Below are 16,464 nucleotides of genomic sequence, written 5' to 3'. Positions count from 1 at the left end.
AAAATGTATAATAAATAAATATTATGTAACGCTCCAACTTTCCAGCAGGTAATCCATTCTAAGACTATTTTAACTATAGCACGCTTAACTCTCTTAATCTTTTGAACCTAGCTACCACCAAAATGCTATAGCGGAATTTTTTAAGAGATTTAGTCCTATTATATCTCATATATCAGGCTTTTTCAAATCCTAGAGTCTCACATATTATCTAATTAAATGTTTTAATAATATCTGATTACATCAAGAATTTATTATGTCAAAGTTNTTTAATATATGTTTCTCCTCAATAATATATAGAATATTATGATATATGTTTTATTTATTAATTAATACATATAGAACACTAACTTTGACATAATAAATCCTAGAGTCTCACATATTATCTAATTAAATGTTTTAATAATATCTGATTACATCAAGAATTTATTATGTCAAAGTTAGTGTTCTATATGTATTAATTAATAAATAAAACATATATCATAATATTCTATATATTATTGAGGAGAAACATATATTAAAATACTTGTATCTACACACACACACACACACTAATACACTATTGTTCTTCATCTATATTTACAATTACTACACACACACATGCACACACACTATGATCTCTCTATTGAAAAGGAGACATCTCCCACCCATAAACCCTTCCCTTCACCTCCACCTCCAAACCCTCTCCACCAACACCATCAAACACCTCCCAAAACCTCAAGAGCTCTCAAACCCTAACCCTTTTCTCCCTCTCCTGCATTCATGCCCCAATCTTTTCTCTCTGAAGCAGATCCATGCCCTACTTGTTGTCCATGGTTTGATCCAAAACCTCCCACTCAACACCAAATTGGTAAGCTCCTACTGCGCTTTCGAGAGCCTCGAATCGGCACGTAAGGTGTTCGACGAAATTCCCGACCCAGATCTCTATTCCTGGAAGGTGATGCTTAGATGGTACGTCGTGAGCGATCGCTACGTAGAAGCGATCGGGTTCTACGGGAGAAGAATGAGGCAATGTTTACTAGTAGAAGACAATGTGGTCTTCTCGCTTGTGTTAAAGGCGTGCGTGAAATCGCTCGACATTGATGAAGGAAAGAAGGTGCATGGTCACGTAGTTAAAGTCGGAAATCTGGATTGTTTCGTGCTAAATTGTTTAGTCGATATGTATGCGAAATGTGAAGATATCGAGTGCGCACGTAGGGTGTTCGATCGAATGCGCGGTAGAAATGTGGTTTCTTGGACTTCGATAATATGCGGGTATGTTCGAAATGGTCGGGCCGAAGAAGGGTTGGTTTTGTTTAATGAGATGAGGAGAGAAAGTGTCGAGCCGAGTGAACACACATTGGCGAGCTTGCTCACTGCTTGCGCGACACTAGATGCTTTGCATCAAGGGAAGTGGATCCATGGTTACGGAATTAAAGTTGGTGTGAATATGAATTCTTTTGTCAGCACCGCATTATTAGATATGTATGTAAAGTGTGGGGACGTAACAGATGCGCGTGATGTATTCGACGAGCTTTATGATGTAGACATTATCTCCTGGACTGCTATGATAGTCGGGTACACACAAACTGGGCGTCCATTAGAGGCCTTACGGATTTTTGGCGACAAGAATTTCGCGGGAATCATTCCTAATTCAATTACCGTAGCAAGTGTTCTCTCTGCCTCTGCGCAGATAAGAAACTTGAACTTTGGAAGATCGATTCACGTGCTCGGGATTAAGCTAGGCGTGGAGAATAGCCCGGTGGTTGTTAATTCTCTTGTTGATATGTACGCCAAATGCCGCGCATTATCCGATGCTAATCGCATATTTAAAGGGAGTCAGAATAAGGATGTTATTACTTGGAATTCGATGATAACAGGATGTGTGCAAAATGACTTAGGCCATGAAGCTTTATCACTTTTTAATCAGATGAGGTTACTTGGATGTTCACCTGATGCCGTCACATTGGTGAGCGCTCTCTCGGCTTCTGCTTCTTTGGGAGCTCTCCAAGTTGGTAGCTCTTTCCATGGTTATGCTCTGAAGTGCGCCTTTTTATTCAACATTTACGTAAACACGGCTCTCCTAAATCTCTATAACAAATGCGGGGATTTGGTATCTTCTCGTCAAGTGTTCGATGAAATGAGTGACCGAAATGCAGTTACCTGGTGTGCTATGGTGGGCGGCTACGGAATGCAAGGCGATTCCGCCAGTTCCATTAATCTTTTCAAAGAAATGTTAAATGAAGATTTTCAACCTAATGATATCACCTTCACAAGCATTTTATCCACTTGTAGCCACACCGGAATGGTTACCGAAGGACAAAAGTACTTTAACACCATGATGAAGAATCACAAAGTTGCCCCTTCAACGAAGCACTACGCATGTATGGTCGATATGCTATCACGAGCCGGAAAACTCGCGGAAGCATTGGAGTTCATCGAGAAAATGCCTTTCGAAGCAAATGTTCAGATGTGGGGTGCTTTTTTACACGGATGCACACTTTATTCGAACTTTGATCTGGGAGAAGTTGCGGTTAGCAGGATAATGGAGTTGCGGCCCGAGAGTTCGGATTATTATGTGTTGATGTTTAACTTGTATGCGTCGAATGCGAGGTGGGCCGAAGCTACAAAAATTAGGGATTTAATGAAGGAAAGAGGGATGGTCAAGGTGCCAGGTTTCAGCTCAGTGGGGACGGAAAATGGGTTGAAAAATTCAGTTCTTTTGGAACATATTTCTCAAAAACAAGTACACGACCGCAAGTTAGATTAATTGTTTCATTCTCATTGCTTCTGATCAGTTCAACGGCGACAAAAGAAGTATTCAGGATTGTGTTCGAGGACTTCGGATGGTATGTTAATCAAATTTCATGTGAATTTCTTGCACATCCTTTTAAAGGAGTAGTCGCCGACATTGTTGTTCATTTAGGCAGAATTTGTAGAGAATATAATGCAGAATTTGCTTGTTGCTGCAGCTTCACAATTCATGAAAATAGGGGGAGTCTGACACATCAAATATGGGCTTTTACAACCAGGAGATGTTTCCAGGAAGATCCTATGCATATGAACCCATAGCAGGGACATCAATTTAGCAAGGAAGGCAAGTCAGATAAACAAGGTAAAGATGTTATTATTATACCACCTGTTTGGTGTCACGACCCACGGCTCTATTAACTGGATATTCTAGACCCAATAACTTATTGAACCAAATCTACTGACCCAAAATATTTAAGCCTGGTTATTAAGTTTAACCTATCCAATCTTATATACTCTGGTATCTCGCCGTAGCTATATGATATGGGACTATTCTCAAGCCTTTAGGATGTCACATTTGGTCTGGCTATAACTTCTGCAGAAGTGCTCTTTTCGTACATGTGCTCAGAGAGCACTAATAGTGTTTTCGATTCAATTTCTCTGGCAAAAGCAGAAGCATCAAATTGAAGTTTCTGATTAGCTTCTGGATCACCCATCTCAGAGCCCACCGTACTATTAACTAAATATTCTAGACCCAACAACTTGTTGGACCAAATCTACCTACCCAAAATATTTAAGCCCGGTTTTTAAATTTAACTTATCTAATCTTATACTCCGGTATCTAGTCGTAGCTATATGATATAGGACTATTCTCAAGCCTTTCGAATGTCATATTTTGCTTGACTATAACTTCTGCAGAAGTGCCCTTTTCGTATATGTGCTCAAAGAGCACTAAGTGTTTTCAATTCAATTTCTTCAGAACGTATCGCTACAGCAAAAGCAGAAGCATCAAATTGAAGCTTCTGATTAGCTTCTAAAGTAGAGAAGAAGATCCAAAGCCGAGCCTTCATTATTAATTGATGCGGCATTTTATACAACTATATGAAGCATGCCTTTTAATGGGAATCTTGATTTACATGCAGTTTGCTTGCTGATGCATCTGCTGCCGGAATAACACGCAGAGAAGCCTTCAATGGACAAAGGACTCGAACAGTTTTTCGCATACATACACACCTGCAGAGTGGAGAAATACCCTTGCAAAGTTGGTATTCGCATATATGCTCTCGAAAACCTTACTTTTATATGCAAATTTTGCATAGATCAATACCTTAGCAATGAGCATACAAATAAACAAGGTTTTCATTAGTAGTTATTTGTGCAATATCACATATTTGCAGGGGTATATATGCAAAAAAAAGGAAGAAATTGAATAATAATCTATGCTTCAGTTAGTAGATCCAAAATTTTCTGGAGTTTTAAAGAAGACGAATCTCAGAACAAGCTGGTGTCTGAGACCAATCTTCGAATAATCCTAATACATGTTGGGAGCCATGTGACATAAACTTTGGTTTTATTTGACATTTTTGTTTATACTGTAAAACCATTGATGATGTGTAGGTGTTTTTCTCTTTTTATCACATTATGTTAATACATAGATAATTAATTTAATCACTTGATTAATTTGCAAGATAAAATAAACTATTAAATAATTTTAAAATATTCAGTTTGTTTTGCCTGATATATAAAATGGGATGCGTGTTGCGGTACACGCTGTGCCAAGGATAAAACTTTAGTGAAAAGCTCTCTCATGACGCCTCGATTCGTTGCCACGTGTTAATTTTACCTTCATCCAAAAATACATTAGATGTTTTTTAATAATAAAATTGAAAACAAAAAATTAAACCATAGAGGAAAGAATCATAATCTTCGAATAAGGACGAAACTGACACATGACAACAGATCGAGGCTACTCACATGCAATTATTGGCTATCCCCAGAAAACTTATTTAAGTTCTATGTTTACCCAACAAAATAGTGCTCCCCACGTTTTAAAGCATTGTGCCACACACCACAACAATTCATCACATTTTCCGAAATTCGGTAGACTCGGTGCACCGAAGACCAAAATGTACCTTTGTAGGAGGCAGCAAATTTTAGAGCTCAAGTTTTATTCTGCATACCTTTTTGTTTACTCAAAAAAATATGCGACGATCGATTACCAAGTATGAAAAGATATTACAATCGCATAACTAAAACTCATAATGCGCAATCATACAAGAAAATCTCAACAACTAATACTTACATTTAAACTGATCCTCGAGTTCTATAGGCTATAGTAAGATCGCAAAAACCAACAATCGAAAACAAAATAACGAACACTGGATAATGTAATACGGTGCTAAGCATCTTTCGAGGAACCAAAGAATACTCGGTTTCTTTCAAAAATTTACCTTCGTAAACTTCATATACACATTGCTTTGTTATAGTTGCACGACTCTGACCGATAACCCTACGCAGTCAAAACTAAAAGCAGAACATTCTCAGGTTCTCCTCCAAAGAATGCTAAAACAGGGTCTTTTATTAGAACACAAACAACATTAGTGATCGAAGATGAGATATTCGGAACACATCATTTTATGGATTAACTTGGGAGTAGATGAAGTTGCATCTTTTACTACTGGGTTTCTTTCTTAGCTAGCTACATCAAGAGTTCTTATGCTTTTAGCAACAGCAAAAGGACAGACACTTCCTTATGCATGACTACAGTAAAACCTTTGGCTTTCATTTAGCTGTACTTTTTCTTTCCATGTGGGTAGGTTAAAAAAAATTACATGAGGAAAGAATATGAACCAGCCCTTCCAAAGAAGAAAAATAGTGGGGGGGAAAAAAGGGTTGAAAAAATAAAAAAAAAATGAAATTGCACACCACAGTGAAAAGCATTTACACTCACTGAGCCTAATAAAAGCTGTTACCTATACTTGCTGTAAGTTGGTTAGCCACATTGAGGATCGTAATCATCTGTGACTGTGTAATCAGCTGCGGTTCGCCACGGCATCTATAGGGCTTCCTGTTTCAGTTGCATGAGGTGCGTCCTTAGGCTCGACTCCTGCACCTGTTTATAAGGCAATAAATACTTTTAGTCCAACAAAGAATGGGAAACTCTGTTTGCATACTTATTTTGTTCTCATTGGACTCCAGTACTTGGAGTGGATGAAGTTTCTTAATGCTCTACGGTCCTTATATCTGAATTCTTCAATATATACCCTTGCAAATATGTGAAACTGCACAGATACCCGTATAAAGTCTCCATGTAGACAATACGATTCCCAGCGTAGTTTATACCTGCAATGCTGCTGCTGTTGTTAAAAGTTCTCTACATTCATCAAGCATGGTTTTTTCTTTTGCTGCGAAAACAGAAAGTTCTGAAACCAGAGATTCTGCACATTTGACCTGCAAAAAAACAAAAGATCCAGATGTTGACGTTCTGACGTTGAAGCACCTCCAAAAAAAGATTACATAGAATTTTGCAAATCCTGTGATATCATTGTCTATCTTAACAGGCGCTAACAGAATGAAAGAGACCATTGCATAGTTTAAATGTCCCAAAAACGAGTCGCTAAGAAAACAGGTTATTTTAAGCTAATTCATATACAAAAAAGAAAGTCACATTATCCAATTCCTCAAATTTTTTTTAAAAAAATCAGAATATATTAAAAAAATACTAGTTGATGCTATTCCATAAGCACAATAATTAGAAACCAAAATGATTATTTTTTAACATATAACTTCTGTTGGAAAATAACCTTCTTCACTTCATCCTAAATCCTATTAGAGGAAAAATAACGAATTACTATTACATAGCACTCCAATTTCTTCTGATCCGGAGTCACAGCAATTAGAATTTTGATCTGCCCAGTCTTTCCTCCCCTATTTAGCATAATCTAAATGCTATTAAAGATAAAAAGAACTTTCCTCACCATGACTCTCACAGGTCCTTGCATATAATGATGTATGGTTATCCCTTCACTTAACATTAAAAACCTTTTTTTTTTTTTTGCTACAGCTTTGGAAAGCATTATTATAGATGTATAATCTTATACATGTCATAGAAAACAAAATATAGAACTAGTTTCGACATGCAGTATCAAGAAAAAACTTCTCAAACGCTATTAATATACAACTACACTTAGGCAGTCCTATATATATTAAGAGGAGAAAAAATTATACAAATCAAACATTAGTAAAAAGCAATTATTTATTTAACATTAGAAGTTATCCACCAGCAGGACGAAACTACGGTAATTCATCATACCAATTATTTTAGAAGAACATAAATAAATTAAAGCTGTAATTGCCACTCGAACTGGTGCTACCCACTATATTAAGTTCATGAAACAAGTAGAGATCATGAGAAAGACATATTCATCTCAATATAATGTTCATAATTAACTGCTTAAGCTTTTTTCAAGTAAAAAGACGAGCCAAAAACAAGATGATTCATGGTCTAAAACAAAAGAAACGAACAAAATGGCTATATGGACATGCATATAATTCAAATCTAACCTTTGATAACAAGTAAGAAATGGAGGAGTTCATCGCTTGCATAACATCAACAGCTGAACCAACAGCATTCTTAACGGAAAGCACGTCAGCCTGTTCAAATAAGTATTTTCAAATAAACACATGAACAGTGTAATACAATAAACCAGCTTATAAATGTAAAACGTATAGAACCCTTTCAGCATTTACCAGCTAAAGCATTGACATACAACTAGTCAAAATTCACAAAGTCAATTTAATTTTGTGCTGTCGGACTCAACATACCCTTGCCCCTCCTGTAACCGGAAGGCGCACTGTGCTTGCTTTGAGAGCTTCAATTGCTCCTGATAGCGAATTAGAATGTTCTCCTTCCAATGCCGTCCAGCGTTCAAGGTAAGCTATCTGAATCAACAAGATGTTCAATGCATCAGGTCGTGCATTCTTGGAAAAGTCAATGCATTTCGTGAGGACAAACAATATAGCAAAGAAAGTTCACAAAGAGTGGGGGGGGGTGCGTAAGAGAGAGAGGGAGAGAGATAGATTGAGTAACACTCCATCATAATAAGGCTACATGGTAAAAAACAATAGATACTATACCAAAAGAATCTTTCAATCTTTTGACCTTTTACTTGCATTATGCAGAAGTTTCCAGCATCTAGTACTATTATCTATATTCACCACAACAAAATAACACCTGCACGGAGCCTTACACTAATAATATAAGTAGCTAGCCCGAATAAACTAGTTTCTCAATTCTCATGAAAAGTAAGTCCTGGTGCATTAATTAAGACATCACCACACATTTCTCCAATTCATAAATATATCCTAGCACTTTTTTTTCCCCTCCATTTGATCGACTCATTGAATATATCATTTTACATCTGCACCAGCTTAAGTTGAACACATATGTATGATGATTGATAAGAATCATGCATGCATCTCAGGCTGACTGCTATGTAAACATTCCCTTATGAATCTCATATGCTCTAATTCTCTATCATTATTATGCTACATACATAAACATAATGGTCTCTAGAAGATTCATATTAGATCTAACAGAAATTGAAATGACGTAATAAAAATTTGGAATTCAACACATATCTTACTTGTTCTTTGACAATTGTGTCCAACTTTATCCTTTGCCTGAGGTTTCCCACGTCAATCCTTTTCATGACAACAGAATCTCGCAACCTTGAGGTAGTTTTCCAAACTGAACAGAGAACACTCTGTTTCAAATAAACTATAATGAGAAACCATGTCATCCGTTCAATTTTCAAAAAGTACAAGGTAACAGGATATTGGAGATGGTAATCGCAATGTAGATTGTCAGCTTTGAATAAATGTCGAGTTATGTAATAATCCAAGAAATTTATGGAAACACAACCAATAGTTGGCGGCAGTTCATGTTTAAAAATTTACATCAGATAACGAAACTCAGGAAAAGAGGAGGTGCGCGAATAAGTACGACCACCGCTAATTATATGTAGAACTAATTACTACTCACATGAGTAAGTTTATTTTTCACACACCTGATCGAAATGGAAGCTGATTTCACATAATGCATACGGAGTCCAACTATAAAATAGAGAAGAAACACGAGAGAGCGAAAATTCTAAAACAATGGATCCGGTCAATCCAAACACCTTCAATTAGCAGGCCAGAACCAAACAAACAAGCTTTCACAATACTTAGAAAGCATTGAATTCCTACCTCAGTACTCATTTGTTGGATTAAAAGAGCTTCATCTGCACGAGCATTTACCAAACGCCACTGCAGATCCCTATTGTGCAGCAGTCGCAGTTGATGAGCATCGTCCATGTGGTCTGCATTCTTCTTTCCTTTTCTAACATCAATAATGTAGCTAAGAACAGAGGGCGTAGCAGCACCCGCTCGACTAGTTACAGCACTAGACGGTGACACCGGTGTTGATGGTCTTGTCCTAGACGGACTTTGTGTGCCCCTCAAAGCCTTGCCTGGTGAGGAAGGGCGTTGCACACTTGGGATTGGCGAGGACACAGACTTACTTGCGCGAGTTAAAGATGTAGACCTTTCTGTGGTTTGGGATGAGAGATTTAAACTCGAGCTCATCATTTGCTCAGCTCTTCCAGTTCCATCAATGGATAGTCGCCGCGCCACCTCACTCAACGACTGTTGCAGCCCTTTACTTCCTACATCAGTCGGAGGCATTCTAGCTGGTGAAACCCCTCGTGACGGAATTTTAAGATCCTTTAGTTGTGGCCCTTTACCTACACCATCAGATGTGGCTGTTCTTCTTGGCGAAACTCCTCGTGATGGAATTGATGAAGAAAGAGATTTATTAGCCTTATCAGTAACACCATCAGGTACAGGCCTTCTTCTGGGTGAGACTCCTCGTGATGGAACCGACGAAGAGACAGATCTGTTAACCTTATCGCCAAGATCCACACTCCTCAACATGATATTTCCGGACACCTTGCCACCCAACATGGCAGGCCATCGGTGCTGATCGATCACCCTGGCATGTGAATTTTCTAAAGGACGGGAATTCTCAGATTGATCAGAACTGTTCCTTCCTCTCAACGGCGTCCTCTTCCTCTCAGCTCCCACATTGTCCACCGACTTTCTCTGATCTGAGGAGGAATTATTAGTAACCTTTTCCCTTTCCCTCTTACTAACAGGACTTGATATGGAATCCGACTGGAAAGAAGAAGAAAGACTCCGCATCGAAGGCCACAAACCATCAGGAGCCCTATTAAGCCGACGAGAAGTGTGATGCACATCCGTTATAGCATCACGGACCGGCGTGGCGGACCTCGAGGATGGGGAAGAAGGCGTGGATGGCCGTGACGAAGCCGATGAGGGTGTAGATGGACGGGATGAAGGGGTGGAGGGTCTTCGCCTTTCCGCCGACTGGGCTCTCTTAGGCAGCTGTGCGGTGGGTGCTGCAGAGGACGTCCGGGCTGCATTGGGAGACGTGCATCTCCTAGGCGTACTAGGAGTTGAAACAGGAGTAGTTGAAGAGATCCCCAACTTGTACCTCGAGGCGATTTCTCGGGGTCGTGGCTTTCGGCTCGGGGGCGCAGCATTGTTCTTCTCAGAGGGGACCAATGGGGGCCTTGTGGTAGTATCTTCCACCTCCGACGATTTCTGAAGCACCGGCTTGACATCCATCAAACGGCTCCTTTCAGATCAAACCATGGTCATGCGGGTTCTTCACTGTCTACAGAAGCGGAACCGGAGCATCAAATCTGCCACAAATAGATAATACAGGAATGAGAAGAACTGAACCACCAAGAAGAAAGATACCTACCAAGTGAAACCCACAAATGAAAATGCAAACAAATCAACAAAAGGTGGGTGCTTTATCTTTACAAACCCATAAAAAGTCTCGAAATTATGATAACCAGAACCCAATTTAGGCAATGCAGGACTTGATATCAAATGGGTATTCTAAATCACGGCCAAAACCCCCAATAGGCATATCAAAATGAGATTTTTGATCTACAATGTGCACCTCAGAAGCAGTTGAATAAGCCGAAAAGGGGAAAAGAACAAGGTAAAGCAGTGTCCGGCGAGTACAAGGGATAAGCCAAGTGTGGTTTTGGATCATTTTCCTTAGAAATTGAGGTGGATTCAATTTGGGTTCTTCTATCTCATGTCCTTCTCACGGGAGTGCCATGGTTGGGTGGGTTTCCTCACAAAACGCCTAGCTCTGGAAAGGGAGAGAATTAAATGATGGTGGGGGACTTTGCAAAGAAGAATGGGAGGAAGGTGTTGTCCATAACTCACTCTCTCTCTCTCTCTCTCTCTCTCTCTCTCTCTCTCTCTGTTACAGCAATAAATGAAGATAAGGTGAAAATAGAAACTACGGAGAACGCATCATCCAACAACAAGAACAACAACAACGAGTCCACCGGGAGATCGACCAGGAACCGAGTAAGGGGGAAGGGGATTTATCTAATTGTGGGGGAAATTGGGGAAGATTCCTAGGGTTCTGCAATAAACCATGGAGATCCACGTGCAGGAGAGGTAAAATCATCAAAAAGGCGATTTTTTTGTAACCATCTACTGCGAATTACTACCAAAATCGCCACAATACCATCAAATTCAGTAAGAAATGTTTGAATTCTCCGTAAAATTCATTATATATTACAACACTGAGCTAAATTCGATGCGATCCAACCCTAAAATCCCAGGAAAAACCGTCGTACAAAAACATACAAAATTTAACCTAAATTCGCCAAATTCGCTCAGCGACCGATGCAATTGCGCTAATTAAGACAACTAACCCCCCCTAATTTAATAGGAAACCACCAAAACCGCTGCGAAAAAAAAAAAAACGTACAACAGGACGAAGCATCGGACCTTTGGGAATCACGCACAACGAACGAACGCGAATCTCGCGGGCCGTGGATAGAGAACGGAGGGGGGGGCTCGTACGAGATCGAAACCCTAATTCCTCCGCGTCGCGAACGAGCGCGTCGATTTTGGGGGGAACGCGGAAGAGGCGAAGCTCGCGCAGGGGAATTGCTCGAAGAGATTTGTAAAAGCAACTGCTTTTTTTTTTTGGGTTCGCGGAGTTTTTTATTTTTTTATTTATTTAATTATTATTAAAAAAGAAAAAGGAGAAGAGGCGTTCGGTTAGGAAAGGGCGTTGAACGGCGCGCACGGTTTACTTTTCCACAATAGTTTATATAAACACTGTCCTAATTTGACCTAATTTTGAGATTTTAGTTACCTCCATGTGAGGTTACCTCCCTTAGCCAAATTAAGTGTATAAAACAAAACATGATTGTAATTTTTGATAAAACGAAGTGAGTAGCTTCGTACCGGACTATTTGTCTGCTGGTTAATCATTTGAATGATCAGAAATAGTGCAATTTTTAGTAAGATCCAGCCGGACCCTCTCCGTGCAGTCTACAAGATTAAACTGCTGATGAACCTGCGGGAGCAGCATATCACAGCAAAGAAGTAATAACTTGTGTAATCGGTTTTTTGTTTTTTCTTTTTTGAATATTTTGGCGGCCTTTTTCGAGGCCTGGGATGCCTCACTCCTGTAGCTTAGTTCATCTTTCCAACCCAAAAAAAATTATTTTGTAACTTTTGTTTAAAACGAAGTGAGTAGCTTTATACCGGACTATTAGCCTGCTAGTGGATCATTTGAATGATCAAAAATTATGCAATTTTAAGTAAGGTCCAGCCGGACCCCCTCCGTGCAGTCTACAAGATTAAACAGCTGACGAACCTGTGGGAACAGCATATCACAGCAAAGAAGTAATAACTTGTGTAACCGTTTTTTTTTTCTTTTTTGGATGTTTTGGCGACCCTTTTCGAGGCCTGGGATGCCTCACTCCTGTAGCTTAATTCATCTTTCCAACTCAAAAAAAAAATTTGTAATTTTTGTTTAAAACGAAGTGAGTAGCTTTATACCAGACTATTAGCCTGCTGGTGGATCATTTGAATGATCAGAAATTATGCAATTTTTAGTAACGTCCAGCCGGACCTTGGACCCCCTCCGTGCAGTCTACAAGATTAAACAGCTCACAAACATGCAGGAGCAGCATATCACAGCAAAGAAATAATAATTTATGTAATCAATTTTTTTTTCTTTTTTGGATATTTTGGCGACCCTTTTCGAGGCCTAGAATGCCTCATTCCTATAGTTTAGTTCATTTTTCTAACTCAAAAAAAAATTATTTTCTTTGAAAGAAAAAGGTATGAAACTACACACTTTGTTTATTTTTTAGAAGCGAACTCAGCTAACTAGGGTTCGAACTTCTGGCCTCGTAAGGAAATGAGATTGATGCCTAAATAATAATATCATTTTGGGAAGAGGCGGATATCTTCATTTTAATAGATTGGGATAATAATCATAAAATAAAATGTCTAATGCGACCCACTCTTCTTATTTCTCCCTTTACTCTTTAATCTCATCTCTTTAACATCATCTCTCTCTTTCTAAATCTAAACTCTTTATTTTTTTCTCTAACTCAATCTCTCTCACTATTTCTCTAATTATACTTTTTATATTTTTTATATTTTTCTATTTGTACTCTCTCTCCTTCTACTCACAAATATCTCTTACTGTCTTGAACCTTAAATCTCTCTCTCTTTAAGCGAAGTTTTTTCTTTTTCTTTATCTCTTACATCTCTAATCTAAAAACTCTCTCTCTCTCTTTCTCCTCTTCTTTCTCTCTAATATCAATTCTCTTTATCTTTGACTTCAAATGTTTTTCTTTTTCTTAACTAAGCTCTCACAATTTAACCTAAAAGAATCCTCCCAAAAAAGGCATTCATATTATTACTAACATTATTTGAAATTAATAAACAAAATAAACATATCAATTTTATATTTTCTATAATTTCAAATAATATGACTATAAAAACTAAACACTTAAATGCCATATTTTTAGAAATTCATTGGTTGGATGTTTTGGAGCGGTAAGTATACCAGGAGGTGAACGTAGCACCTCCCTAACACTATTATTATTATTATTATTATTATTATTATTATTATTTCAACACTGTAGTGTAATAGCGCGGTCCCCCGCTTTAATCGGATCTAATAAGTCATAACCGCTTCGCCCCTAAAGCGACCCGGCAGAAATTATTCCCTGAACCCGGTCCATCCGTACATTTCCATACACCGCAGTATGAGTATTCGTAAATTTAAGTGGATCTCGGAGGCTGAACTCGTGACTCTGAGAAAGTTATCGACATGAAATCATCTAAACTCCTGCTTACAATTGTATAGGGATCAGCTTTTCGACTTCGGTACGTGGTGGGGAGTAATAAGTCGAATTTGCGAAACTCACGAGTTTCTCGTCCTTCGACTTTTCGCTTTCAAATAGCATGTAAATATATTATAATTATCCATATTTTCGCATGTTGTACATTACCTGCTAAATTTTCAAACTTTTATATATATTTTCTACCTAAATTTTTCACAATTTGCATTTATCATCTTTGTATATTTTAATAATTTAAAGTGATCACTATTATTACTCAAATGATTAAGCAATAATGAAGGGCATATGTTGATAATATAAAATAAAATGGTCATTAAAATTCAATTTAATTATGAATTTTTTTAATATTTGATGTTTGTAAATTAAATGTGATAATGATAAATTTTAAATCAGTGAAATATAAATATAAGTGGTCAATTATAAAATTTTGAAAGTTTTATTCATAAATATAAAATTTTTGAAAGTTTAAATGAACAAAAGTTTAGATGATTTTTTTTGTGCATATAGTTTTTAAACCAAAATTTAATTCGTGAGATTTGTTCGATACTATTCAAAAGTCTAATATATCAACAAAACAAAAAAAAAAGGATTTCTCTACTTTGGATGCTATTAATGTGTTGACAAAATACAGTGTGACATTTTAGACTGTGTATATAAATTAAATAAAATCTTTATAACATATATATTAGTCTATAGATCATTAAATCAATAAATATATTAAAAAACATAGATTTTAGGTGCTTACTTTTTATGAATTTAGCAATATATATATTTTTTTCATACTTTTATTTTTGTCATACGCAGGTTCTAGATACAGTGTTCATTTTTTATATTATATTTTAATTTTAGATTATAAATTATAAAAAACAAATTATGTACGGTGTTTAAGTTGTAAGTATACACCAGGTGCAGGCAAAAATTTGTTGCAACGCGCACGTTGGTGGATAAAAGTGGTTGAAGCAACATCATAGGTCCACGTCATCACACCACGTCATCTTTACGATGACACGTAGGACACGAGGTTCCGCAGGAACACCGGACACGCATCGAGAATTTTTTATTTATTTTTATTTTATTTTTTTGGAAAGCGATAATTTGGTGGGTAGGTGGGGTAGTACTAGGACGTAGGTAGGGCCTGAAATTGTTGCTTGCACCTGGTGTATTCGAACTCCTCATGCACCCATCAAAATTTTAATGATTAACTTTATAAAATCAAATTCTAATTCAGGGTATATGATCGGGAGATTGCAGGGTTACATACATGAGAAAGTTTAATATAAAATGCGTTGTATGTATGGTAATAAGTCAGTTATGATATATTTAGTATGATTACTTTAGAAAGTGAAACGAATTCTTAAAAATTTTATGTATGAAATATCAGAATATTTCAAAACTTAATGCTAAGATTGTAAAATAATCTCATAATTAATGAGAGAGAAAGAGTTATCGTTCGATTCATGGGAATACGTGTCTAAGATATATAATTTCTTATATGTAGCTTTTTGGAGCAACCTAAAATAATTTTTAGGAATAGTTATGTTGGATGTAATTATGAATATAAAATAACTAGTGATGATGCATCATGCATATAGTCGAAAATACAGAAATATCATATCTATATATATATATATATATATAGAGTAAAGCTACTATACTATCGGAAGTATAGGTGCTTTCAACTTTTTGGCCCTTAGATCAACCTCTTTAATCATTTATAACTTTTGGATTAATACTATTACGCTGTGGGGACCATTCAACTCTATAGATACTACTCAACCCTAGAGGATACCGCAATCATCCCAACCGTACAATTCTTGATCCAATGGTCAAAAAATCAGAAGCATCAAATCCTCTATGTTTCTGATAGCATCGTATCTCTACACTATTGTTGATACCAAAATTAAGCCGACCTAACCCACGTATGAGCCAATAAGGACACGTGGTACACCAGGAGTTGGCAATAAGGCGCCTGAAGGACAAGAAGGCGGGAACGGTTGAAGATTGGGGCGTAACTTTCATGAGGAGTTAGCGTAACTTCCATGAGGAGTTAGTATAACTTCCACGATCATGGTTACAACCACTCCCCCCAACTACTTTCAACCAACTAATAATGTGGGCTATAAATAGTAACTTTGAAGCCTGCAATAGGGGTTTTCGCCCCTGCGCACAAAAGACCACCTTTATTTTCCTGCATCTTTCTATTCTCGCATTTACCGCTTTCCTTAGGAGTAGTTCCTGTAATTTAGCATACTCGGAGTCTGTCTGCCCTACGGGCATCACTCCCCTGTTCTCATACTTGGAGTCTGTCTGCCCTACGGGGATCACTCCCCTATTCTCATACTTGGAGTCTGTCTGCCCTACGGGCATCACTCCCCTGTTCTTGTACTTTTCCATTTGCTATTCAATAGAAAGTCATTTTCGGCTCTCCTTGCCGATCAGATCTCGAGTTGTTTCTTTCAGTCGAATTCTG

General features: G+C 37.7%; 2 protein-coding genes across 6 annotated transcripts; one reads left to right on the top strand and one right to left on the bottom strand.

The window, feature by feature from the left end:
- Positions 547 to 4,337, top strand: LOC109724905 (pentatricopeptide repeat-containing protein At2g03380, mitochondrial). The gene is made up of 3 exons (XM_020253894.1): positions 547 to 2,825; positions 2,949 to 3,091; positions 3,870 to 4,337. Exon 1 carries the CDS (start codon positions 611 to 613, stop codon positions 2,744 to 2,746), a length of 2,136 nt encoding a protein of 711 aa, XP_020109483.1. The 5' UTR covers positions 547 to 610; the 3' UTR covers positions 2,747 to 2,825; positions 2,949 to 3,091; positions 3,870 to 4,337.
- Positions 5,329 to 11,808, bottom strand: LOC109705934 (AUGMIN subunit 8-like). Of its 5 annotated transcripts, none has more exons than XM_020226752.1 (7): positions 11,591 to 11,808; positions 8,977 to 10,493; positions 8,373 to 8,492; positions 7,552 to 7,668; positions 7,291 to 7,380; positions 6,070 to 6,177; positions 5,329 to 5,839 (listed from the first exon to the last, which is right to left on the bottom strand). In XM_020226752.1, exons 2-7 carry the CDS (start codon positions 10,414 to 10,416, stop codon positions 5,783 to 5,785), a joined length of 1,932 nt encoding a protein of 643 aa, XP_020082341.1. In that variant the 5' UTR covers positions 10,417 to 10,493; positions 11,591 to 11,808; the 3' UTR covers positions 5,329 to 5,782. The 5 variants fall into 5 exon arrangements, 4 of the variants coding, with proteins under 4 accessions (XP_020082341.1, XP_020082321.1, XP_020082347.1 ...); XM_020226732.1 differs by having other exon boundaries at positions 11,611 to 11,808; XM_020226758.1 differs by lacking the exon at positions 11,591 to 11,808 and adding an exon at positions 10,760 to 11,009.

The sequence above is a fragment of the Ananas comosus genome, linkage group 2 (genome assembly GCF_001540865.1).
Source record: "Ananas comosus cultivar F153 linkage group 2, ASM154086v1, whole genome shotgun sequence".
NCBI classification, from domain to species: domain Eukaryota; kingdom Viridiplantae; phylum Streptophyta; class Magnoliopsida; order Poales; family Bromeliaceae; genus Ananas; species Ananas comosus.
This window is presented reverse-complemented; position numbering and strand designations above follow the sequence as displayed.